At 43.0% G+C, this 12,136-nt stretch overlaps 1 protein-coding gene across 8 annotated transcripts in view; it reads right to left on the reverse strand.

Annotated features, from left to right (window-relative positions):
• FGGY (FGGY carbohydrate kinase domain containing) overlaps positions 1-12,136 on the reverse strand; it is a 412,333-nt gene that overhangs the window by 327,614 nt on the left and 72,583 nt on the right. For 7 of the 8 annotated variants that reach the window (XM_059689387.1, XM_059689388.1, XM_059689382.1 and 4 more), the window contains exon 5: positions 10,023-10,111. The exons of the other annotated variant lie outside the window; for it this stretch is intronic. In XM_059689387.1, coding sequence (XP_059545370.1) covers positions 10,023-10,111 — 89 coding nt within the window. The remainder of the gene's footprint in view (positions 1-10,022; positions 10,112-12,136) is intronic. 8 annotated transcript variants of the gene reach the window in all.

The raw sequence follows: 12,136 nt of genomic DNA on the forward strand, positions 1-12,136 counted from the left end.
ATTACATAATGGTTACAGAGTTTCTGTTTGCGGTGAAGAGGAAGTTTTGGAAAGAGAGAGTGGTAATAATTGTTCAACACCATGAATGTAATTAATGTCCCTGAATTGTACACTAAACAATAGTTAAAATGGTAAATTTTATGCTATATATATTTTACTACAACTTATAAAAATAATGTAATACGTATATCAAAACCATTAAACTGTATACTTTAAATGGGTGCATTACAGAATATGTGAAATATCTATAATAATAAAAGCGTGAAATGCAAATAGAACAAATGGCCAAACAACAGAATGACCGTCCGGACGACCATGCTATGACATGCACTGGTGCCAGGCCAGCCAAGGCGGGTGCAATGCAATTGGTCAGGGGGCCACTGCCACTCCCCCATGATTGCCTGGCAGAGGGAGGTCCAGGCCACCAGCCGGGTAGTGGTGGGGGGGGGGCGATTGATCAGGGAGCGGGGGCTCCATGATCGATTGCCCTGCAGAGGGAGGCCCCATCCACACGCTGCAGCACCGCTGGCCGGGTAGCCTGGGCCTCCCTCTGTGGAGGTGATTGATCGCGACGCCCAGCCAGGTGGGCGAGGCCTACCTCTTTGGGACTATCGATTACGAAGCTCCACGATCAATCACCCTGCAGAGGGAGGCCCAGGCTACCTGACCGGCGGGTTACAGTGGGTGGGCCTCTATAGGGCGATTGATCACAGGGCTCCCAGACTGCGAGAGGGTGCAGGCCGGGCTGAGGCCCCCCCGCCCCCAGTGCATGAATTTCGTAAACCAGGCCTCTAGTATCTCAATAAAGCTGTTGTTTTCTTAAAATCAAGTCTGATCCCAGGTATGCAACTGAGAAAGACATGTCACCAGAGGCAGATGTATAGTGAAAGTATCGCCACCCTTCTCCCCTTCCTACTAATACCTCAACTCGTGGAGGATGAGATTGTACCCACCTGCTCTCGCCACTCAGAGGAAGCATGACTTTGCACCCTCTCCCCTTACTGGGTTTTCTCCAAGGAGATAAGGGAAATTCATCTGATCTCTGAGACTCTGGAATATATTAAGCCACATTTTAAAGATTACTGTGTTGAAGATAATTAATGCCTAGAACAACATCAAGCCTACTCCTTCATTTTCTATGCCCAAATGCAACCAACGTGCCTTGGCTTCAGGTAGGCACACCTGAGCTGGGTCTGCATTCCCGTGGCTGACTCAGCTACTGGAATTGAGATCTAGTTGACATATCTGGACTTCCATGCCCTATATAGAGAGTGTCCCCAGAAAATGAATACACACTTTAAAGCTGAGAGCTCAATTTTGAAAATGAAATGTATTTTAATATACCCTGACTTCATATTTATTCAAAGTGTGTGTATATTTTGGAGGAACATCCTAAATGTACACATAAATCTGAACATACTGGTTTAGCTTCCCTTCTGAGCTGTATCATTCATCCAGTATATGAGAAATTTGATACATTAGAAGTTAAAGAACATTTTCTAAGACAATGCTTATTCTTCATTTAGCTAATATGCTTTGTATGTAGTCTCTATGAGTCAGGACCCCAATGGCAATGAAATGTGAGTGGCACTTTAAACACTTAAGAATACCTGTTGGGGGGTTAAATAATGAATATTAATGTTAAATGTCCTACGAGTAATAATGGCATTGTGATTATATAGCAGAATGTCATATTCTTTGGTGATTGATCATATTGCAGAATTTAAGAGGGAAGTATGTGATGTTTTCAATTCATTTACAAATGGTTCAGCAAAATAAACACATGCTTGCATATTTGAGAGCACAAATGCAACAAAATGTTAATAACTGATGAATGTAGGTAAAGGATATGGTGCTCAATATACCATTCTCTCAACTTTTCTGTAGATTTAAAATTTTTTCAAAACACCTGGGGAAAATACTAAAACAATAATAAAAAATATTGAGATCACACCAATATGTAAGGAAACACTTAAACCCAATATAAATATTAGTAATTGACATAAATAGGCAAGTGACATATTACTAATTGACATATTAGTAATTGACACTAATTGACATAGTGGTTGATGAATATAAAAAAATTACATTTAGTACTAAAAATGGAAATTAAAATACAAACTTTAGCCTAAAAATCTGGCAAAATTGGCACATATACTGACATAGGATTGAATATTATACAGGTATCAAAAATATATTTTCAGGTAATATTTATTGATATAAAAACACATAATATATTAAGTAAAAGATAAGTTGTACAAATTTACAATTTAAAAATTCTAAAAAAAAAAAAACCAGTAAAATAAAAGTCTAAATCATGATACTAGTTTTTGAAATCCTGGAGATTAGGGTTGGAAAATGACGACAGGCCTGGAGCAATAATCTGACCATTTAGTGGGTAGTTTAGCAGATAATTATGAAAAAAATAATAATACAATAGTATCCCTTATAAACCCCAAACCCAGAGAATCACACAAACCAGAAAAATAATTGCTATTTTAAAAGGGATTACTTTTCTAAAACAATCAATTAATATATTTAACATAGAAGATAGAATATTTACTAAGAACTTGCACAGAATTGTATATTGTAGTGGAGAAAAAAAGAAAGGGAAGATAAATACATCATATAAAGAAATACAAGAAAAAATAAAACTGAGATTCTAGAAATTCTGCCCTGTTTTCCTATATGCCATAGAAACATCTCAGAAATTGTAACATGTAACTTCTAAAGAGAACTTGCCAAAGCATCTCTTCTACATAAGGAACCTGGTCTTTTAGACCAAAACAATAAAAATAAATGAGTTGAGAATAGACAAATATCCCACACAGAATAATTCAAAATAATGTAAGGATACTCTGACCCCAAGGAGGTGAAGCAGAATCCCCTACACAATAAGTGCAGGCTGTGCATAATGACTTCCTTCCAAATAATAGGCTATAGAAGGGGAAGAGGAGTAACTTTACAGTGGAGACCTGACCAGTACCTCAGCCATGTGATCAAGCTCAACATCAGCAAGTCATACTAATAATATAGACCCTGGTTGTGATAATGAGAATGATCTTCATCAGAGAATGGTCTTCCTCCAAAGAAACATATTACCTAAGTCTCATCATGAGAAAAACATTAGGCCAATCGCCACAGAGGGACATGCTGCAACATACATGACAAGTACTCCTCAAAACTATCACAGACACCAAAAACAAAGAAAGTTGACAAATTGCCACAGTCAAGAAGAGTGTAAGGAGATATGACTAAGTGTACATGGTATCCTGGATAGAATTCTGGAACAGATAAAGGCATTAGGAAAAAACTAAAGAAATATGAATAAAGTATGGAATTTACTTAATCTACACTAATAAAAAAGAAACATGATAATTGGCGTACGACCGCTACCCTTTTCATTGGCTAATCAGCGAGATATGCAAATTAACTGTCAGCCAAGATGGCGACAGGCAGCCAGGCAGCTTGAAACTAACATGAGGCTTGCTTGCCTCAGTGACGGAAGAAACCAACATTCCCTGCCTGCGGCTGCAGGCCTCTGAGACTGCAGTTTCAAACTTTGTAACAAATACCACGCCGGACTTCAGCCAGCAGATTCGCAACATTGTATGCAAAGGCCAGAAACCTACTTTCAGCCGCGGAGGCCTAAGAGCTGGAGCCAAGCCTCAAGCTAAAGCTGGCCCAGAATAAAAAAAAAAAAAAAAAAAGGAAAAAAGGAGCGGTTGGGAGCTTCAGTCACCCCCAGCCTGAAAACAGCCCTCATCCCCTCATCCAGGCTGGCCAGGCACCCCAGTGGGGACCCCCACCCTGATCCAGGACACCCTTCAGGGCAAACCAGCCAGCCCCCACCCATGCACCAGGCCTCTACCCTATATAGTAAAAGGGTAATATGCTCCCAGCACCGGGATCAGCGGAGCCGCGAGGCCTCCCAGCACCGGGATCAGCATGACAGGGGGCAGCGCCCAAACCCCCTGATCGCCCTGCGGCTCTGTGTGTGACAGGGTGCGGCACCCCAACCCCCCCCCCCCACCACGGGCCCTGCTCTGTGTGTGATGGGGTAGAGCCATAACCTCCCCATCGGCCCTGCCCTGAGTGTGAGAGTGGCGGTGCCCCAACCACCTGATTGGCCCTGCTCTGTGGGTGATAGAGGGTGGTGCCCCAACGCCCCCCCGCCCCCCCACGGGCCCTGCTCTGTGGGTGATAGGGGGTGGCGCCCCAACCCGCTGATCCGCCCTGCTCTGTGTGTGACAGGGGACGGTGCCCCAACTCCCCTATTGGCCCTACTCTCTGAGTGACAGGGGGGAGCTCCCCAACCCCCTGATGGGCCCTGCTCTGTGTGTGACAGGGGGGAGCTCCCCAACCCCCAGATGGGCCCTGCTCTGTGCATGACAGGGTACGGAGCCCCAACCCCCCTGATGGGCCCTGCTGTGTGCATGACAGGGGGCAGCGCCCCAACCCCCTGATTGGCCCTGCTCTGTGCGTGACAGGGGGCGGCGCCCCAACCCCCTGATTGGTCCTGCTCTGTGCATGACAGGGGGTGGCGCCGCAACCTCCCCATCGACCCTGCCTTGAGTGTGACAGGGGGCGGTGCCCCAACCCCCCAATCAGCCCTACCCTGAGCGTGACTGAGGGTGGCATTGCAACCTCCCAATCTGCCCTGCTCTGTGCATGACAGGGGGCGGCGCCCCAACTCCCCAATTGGCCCTGCTCTGAGCCCGACCAGGGGCTGCACTAGGGATTGGGCCTTCCCTCTGCCACCCGGGAGCAGGCCTAAGCAAGCAGGTCATTATCTCCCGAGGGGTCCCAGACTGCTAGAGGGCACAGGCCAGGCTGAGGGACCCCCCTCCCCCCCACCCGAGTGCACAAATTTTTGTGCACCGGGCCTCTAGTGATAATATAACAATATTTGTTCATCAATTGTGACAAATGTATCATGCTAACTTAAGATGTGAATAATAGGGGAAATTGGGTATCCAATATATAGAAACTCTCTTGTACTGTCTTCACACCTTTTCTGTAATTCTAAAACTGTTTTAAAATAAAAATTCTATTTGAAATTGTAACTGAATTTAATAGGACACGCTTTTAAATAATTTACAGAATGTCATCAACCCTTGATAATCCATGAGAAATCTCTCTCAGGCCCCAGTTTTAGAAAGAGTTCACTTTTTCTGAACAGCAATCAGGTTCTTATCTGTGCACTCAGTTCGTCTTGATTATATTCTAGTCTTTGGTTTGTCTGCTAGAAAGCCTGGAAACAAACCTATTAGTAATTATGAAGAACTGGGATAGTTTCTATGATGCTCTTAGTTTCATCTTAGTCATTCTTTCAGTTTTTTCACTTCTTTGTGTGGTTTCGTGTGTGTGTGTGTGTGTGTGTGTGTGTGTGTGTGTGTTTTAATGTATTTTTATTGATTTCAGAGAGGAAGTGAGAGGAAGTAAGAGGGAGAGATAGAAACATCAATGATGAGAGAAAATCACTGATCAGCTGCCCTGCACTGGGGATCGAGCCCACAACCCAGGCATGTGCCCTGGTTCATGGGTTAATGCTCAAATACTGAGCCACACCTGCCAGGCTCCATTGTGGTTTGTTTTTCTTTTTTTTAAATTATCACTTTTTTAATCTCATTTTATTACCAGTCACTTCAAATCTCCTTAGGGCAAATATTTACATATACATATGAATATGTTTTTGTCTGATTATACAAAATTTAATTATTCAAATTTCTGACTTCCCATTTCTCATGTTACCAAAATTCTGGCCCGTTCCCCCACTCAACAGCTAGAATATGGCTAATTATTAAAACATTCAGCTTCAGTTCTCAAACTACAAAATGGTAACACCACCACTTGCTTTAACTGATGGTTTCAGGGCTAATGGGATGCACATTTGATAATATGCCTATTACAGATAAAATGCACACAATAAATGATAATTACCATTATTAGTAGTATTAGCAAAAATAGCAATAATTATTTTCATTAATATAATAAAAAGAATGGAGCTGAATTACAAATTAATCATAAGCCAGGTGGTGATTTTCTCATGTCTCAGATAAACAAGAGTACCTGCCATATTTTGAAGGTTGAGAACAATAACTAAAGGGGGTGGGGAAACCCAAGAAGGGGAGGGGAGCAAAACAGATAAGAAGAGGTGGGGACTTCTTACCTCCTGTCACTGCCAAAAACAAGTCTGAAAGCTCTAAGACAGGTGAAATCCAATCACTTTTTAGCCTTAACTCCTCTAGAATAATAAAAAACACCCTCTAGCCTTTTTGGCACACATTGCCCCAAAGCCTCCCAAAACAATCACAGTAAGAGCCAAATAAACACCAAATGTGAACCTCTTCTTGGCCCAACGGATGCCAAGTTCATACTAGTACTTTACTGCCCAAAGTTTTTGTGTGTGTTATTTTTTTTTTTTCATTCAACTTCAGACCTTCCCTCATCTTCCTTATTCTACAAGAGAAGACAAAGGGCATTTTCATGAAAAGAACCACACATTCTTTCAATAGTATGTGCTGCACCTTTTGTCCACAGTCTTTCTAAGACCCTTGATAACCCTGAATGGACGTCCCCATGAGGACTGAGGCTCAAGGAACAGGGGAGAGAGGGAAGTAAGTAATTTGCTCCGGGTTCCTACAAATAGTCCACAGAAAGACAGACACTAACCCAGGTCAGTCTGACTACAAAGGTTTCCCTCTTGCCACTATGCCAGAAAGTTAATGCAAAGACTCCCTGCCAAAATCGATAGAAAAGGGGAACAAAATAAAATAGCTAACTCCTTCAAAAAATCTCTCAGCACTGGATTGGAAGTTTTCCTGTTACCTCGCTCAATCTGTAACTAAACCCATGGAGTGGTTGCTGTCATTATCCAATTGTACAATCAAGAAAGTTCAGAGGGGTTAGCAGTTTCACCCTGTTGGTGCAGGCTGAAATAGAGAAGGGAGAAAGAACGGGAGACAAAGGGAACAATGGGAGAGAAAGACAGAAATAAGAGATTGGTGTGCCAGGGACAGGGCAGCCACCTTTGCAAGAGGAACTCGGTGCCTGGCGCCCAAGGCCCACGGGCTCTGCTCCAGAAGATCCTGAAGGGGAGGCCCCTGAAGGTACCCGCAAGTACGTAAGTACAGGGCAAGGGGCACAGAGAGGAGGACTGCAAATCTGTACTAATAAAAACAGAATGAGTCACGAGTGTCAAAGCCAATTTGAAAAAAAGGCAGGGATGATTGGACAGCCAATAAATCATTTCTGTGCATTAGCTCTCGGCTTCCTCAGTGTTGGAGACCTTCATGAGCAGGGCTGGAAACTCCCAGCATGTTCTAATAGGTCAACAGGAGATCTCCATTTTCATTTCTACAAATTCATTAAACTTATTATTACTTGCATGTATATTCTGGTAGGCAATGTTGCCCAAAATTACATGATCATATAACCACCTGGGGCCCTTGTTAAACAAAATTCCCAGGTACCTTATGGAGATTCTGATTCTATATGTAGGCTCCAAACTGGAAGCTTTGGGCCCTGGCCAGGTAGCTCTGTTAGTTAGAGCATCCTCTTGATACACCAAGGTTGCAGGTTTGATCCCCCATCAGGGCACATACAAGAGTCAACCAATGAGTGTATAAATAAGTGAAACAATAAATTAATGTTCCTCTTTCTCTCCTCTCTCTCTCTCTCTTTCCCCATCCCTCTCTTCCTCCCTTCTTCCCTCCTTCCTTTCCTCTCTCAATATTTAAAAAAACACACACAAAATAAACTGGAAGCCACCGCATTTAAATCTACCTGAGCCAGAGCTAGCTTCCAAAAGCCTACTCTTTAGACTATCCAGTACCATCAGAGAGAACTGGGGAGCAAGTCAACACTAGAAGAGAATGAAAGCAAGGTCCTACTCCATCTGTAATTGTATTTCTGAGTCCTCAAGTTCTGTAGGCCACACTATAAGTACTGCTTTGACTAAATAGATCCATTTAGTTAAAATAATGAAAACAACTCTTTCACTATGGCACAAAGGTAAAAAACACACCAAAAAAAAACCCTACAGAAAGGTCCTTCCAGAACTAACCTCAGACAATTAATTTCACACCAAGAAAAGGAATATCCAAGATGACATCTTCAACCACACACCGGCCTCCCCATTGGTGATATCGGTGTCACGGTGACTAATTGTACCTTCTGGGGTAACGTTCAGACCATTCCTCAAGAGCAAGGGGTTCTCCCTGCAAGGGGTGAGTGCCTGGGGTTTACTGAAGCCATTTGTACATGCATGTGGATCCCCACTACCCTGAGACCTTAGACAAATGATCATGGCATGGGTGGTAGGGGAGGATAATCCAATGAAAAATGATGCGCCTGTGAAACACATCCTCTTCTATCTCCTTTCTGGAAGCCCCTGCTACTGAACCACCACGTTCTTATCAACTCCCTATGAGAAAGGTCCAAAGCGTAAAAAATTAGACAAATACAAAGAGCACTTCGAAAACAGGGCTCCTGTTCCCAGCATCCCTTGAGTTTGAATAAAAAGAAAAACGGGAAGAGTTAGCCCTTTCTGAATGAGCTGACTTTAAGATACAACACCTGCCTCTGCAAAGATACGTATTTATACAGGTTTCTCTGTCCTCTGGGAATGGATCCTCTTCCTCACACATTTGCTCAATACAGATTCTAAATCATTTTCAAGATGAGAAGGCCCCTCCCTGCCCTGCGGCTCCCCCTTGTGAATCCCCTGAAATCTGAGGTCAGAATGACAACAGATGCATATACTTTAAGATTGCCTGTCAAACCTGCTCATGTATATCCATATGTACATATGGAGATCCATGCACACGTCCAGTCTTAATAATAGCAGCCACAATTTCACACTCAATGAGTATTCTTTTAATTGTCTTTGCCATGTAGCACATACTTATGTATAACATTCATACTTTTTGAAAAATTATTGTTGACTTCAACATATATATACCTCTACACTCTGCAATGATTCGGGTACATTAATATAAAAAGCAAAATATGTTCATTAAACACCCATTCAGCTTCCTTAAAAAACATATCTCTTATGGGTGAAAAAAAGAAGGGGTTAAGAAGTACAAATTGACAGTTATGAAAACAGTCACAAAGATGTAAAGTACAGAATAGGGAATATAGTCAATACTAGTATAACTATGCAATGTGTCAGATGGGTATTAGACTTATTGGGATGATGACTTCATATATATATATATATATATATGCCTAAGCAACCATTTGACCATTAGCTATGACACACACTGACCACTAGGATGCATATGCTCGATGCACACACATGGAAACATGGAGCAGACTGATGAATCTCAGAAGGAAGCAGGGAGGGAGAAGGGCGGGAAGAGATTAACCAAGGATCTTATATGCACACTAGAGGCCCAGTGCACAGATTAGTGACTGGTGGAGTCCCTCAACCTGGCCTGTGGGGATCGGGCCAAATCCATGCCTCCAACATCCCCTGAGGGGTCCCAGATTGTGAGAGGGTCAGGCCAGGCTGAAGGACCCCACCAGTGCACAAATCTATGCACCAGGCCTCTGGTAGGCTTATAAATGTCTAACACTATGTTGTACACATGAAACTAATATAATATTGTGTATCAACTGTAATTGAAATATTAAAAAAAACATATTAAAAAATATATATATCTCTTGCCTTATTTTAGGGGCCAAAAAATATATTTTCCTTTTACTCACTATGTAAAAAGTACCTTTGGAAAAACCGTCACATTTCATAATGGACTGTCCATGTCTCTTTCAAATGGGTCCAATTTCAATGAATGGTCTTCACCTTAGATATCACATTCCGGGCCTCCTAGGAACAGTGGTGCTTGGACATGTGCAGTGAAGGTGGAAGATGGATTCAAGATGTTTCAAGTATGCAAAATCGCATGCAGATGTGCAAACAGTGTGTCTAGTCAAAGTGAGTTAAGAAAACAATACATATACAGACACCCGAGAATGGATGAGCGCAAATAGAACCTAACTTGTAATTAACATACCGTGCTGTGACACCTGTTGCCTTCCACGATAAGAAGTCTGGGAGATCAAAGAAATGTCCTGCCTTATCCCAGCAAGTCTCTCTCAAGTTCTGCCAAATAAAATATATATTAGAATCAATTACGGGCTCTTTTCTCTACCCCTCTCCTCTTTCAATAATGTCTCAAAATTTTCAAAACAAAAGCATAGCCAACAATGCCCAATAAAACATCTGTTCGGGGCTGAGAGAGGAGGTGATATAAAAGCAGTACCTATATAGGAAAGAAAAATTGGCGATTATTGATCCTTCCAAAAATGACCACAATTTCCCTTTTATCCCCCTTTGCCAACCTGGAGGGGTTGGAAACACACTCTGTGAAGGTGTGCAATCCATCTTCCCAGTGAAGGGCCAAAGGATATGCTGCAAGACATACAAGATTTCAAAGCTGAACAGCTGTATGCTGGCAAGAAAACCGCACTAAGAAATTAATGCATGAGACGAACATGTCCTGCCTGTGTAAAATTGTCCCCAGACCAACTGGTTCCAAATGATTCCTGCCGTCAAAGAACTTCCAATCTAAGCCAAGGAGAATGGCATGCAATGAAGTTATTATTGTAAGTTTTTAAAACATTTGTTTCTTCAAAGTTACCAATGGGGTCAGTGTTTTTCTTGCCACTGGGGGTTTTCTTTCCTCTGGGGACCCCACCTGGAACATTCATTCCTCACCCACCACCTCTTACCCTCCCAGGGCCCATGTCACCCAGCCTCCTGGGGTTAACCCTGTCCATCCTTCCCGGGGAGGCCTTCCAGGATCTTCTACTAGGCCAGGCCTGGTTCTTGATACCACCACACGATTATGTGTGAATGTCATTCTTTCCTACTGCACTTTAAGCTCCATGAGGTCAAGGACCTTGTCAATTTATTCACCAGGATGTCCCATGACTGTCTTTCTCTTCCCCCTACACAGGATTGGACCCTTAGTTGTGAGGTACAAACTATGCGATTCCACTCCCCTTCTCTGGACCAGGATGGACATGTGACCTGAGCCAATCAGCTCTCTTCTCCCAGGAAGGGAGAATCAGGATCCAATGGAGTTATTTAACTTCTGCCTATGAATGAAACTGGAGAAGAGGTAAGCTTGAAAACAGTGAGGTGGCCATCTCCTGTACCTGGAGAAGTAGAACTTCATAAAGAGAAGCGGAAAACAGACTAGAAGCAATAGCAAAGGAGGTTTCCTACCACCCAGGCACTGTCCATGCCTTGGTTTCAATGATCGCCTCCCCATCAGGCCACAAGAACAAAGACTGTATCATAAGCACATGTGGACTTGGGGACCCTGAAGGCAACAGTTCACAAGTTCAGAAGAGACACAGGCCAGTGTCTGCCGGAGGGTGACACATTGGAGGCACTCAATAAATAACTGTTGAGCAACCAAACTGCTCAGTTTCCCCTCCTGGTCTCTCAGGTGGAGAGGGCTTCAGAGTTTACAAAGGGCTTCCAGATGTGGTGTCTCCTCAGAACAATACAGAAGCCCTGAGTGTTATCACATCCATTTCACAGACATACAGCTGGACTTTATGAATGTCTGCCCTCCAATTCTATGAGTTCTTTCTGTGTCCTCCTTCCCCTCCACAACAACATGAACACAGGCATCTATGCACAACAGAGAAACTGAGTATGACCCCAGATACAGGGTTCCTTTAAAACAACAGGAACATCAAAAGGGCTCTGGTGGGAACAGCCCACTTTCTCTTCTTGTTGTTGTTTATTTCTTTAAGTTCCTAAGCATTTAGATAGAACTATCTAGAGAGGGCTAAACTTCTCTTTGAATATTCACATACGTTTAATGCTAAGCAACACAACAAAACTTGAAGTTGACTAAATACGCCTGAAACAACTATGAACTAGTGGTATCTTTATACACTAACAGATCACAATCAAAAAATGGTAGCCAATGAAACTAGTATGTGAGTCAAGCTAGTAAAACTAGTATGCCTCCTGGTATTCCAACGAATCTCTTTCCACGTGCTTTGTGGCTTCCGTGATTGGTTCTCAGAGAAAAAGAGAAGAGGCTGCCTCCTCTGATGGGCTCCAGAAATCCAAGGACAGTCACCAGAAATGGACCACTTAAGCCAC

Source organism: Myotis daubentonii, chromosome 3, assembly GCF_963259705.1.
Source record: "Myotis daubentonii chromosome 3, mMyoDau2.1, whole genome shotgun sequence".
Taxonomy (NCBI): Eukaryota; Metazoa; Chordata; class Mammalia; order Chiroptera; family Vespertilionidae; genus Myotis; species Myotis daubentonii.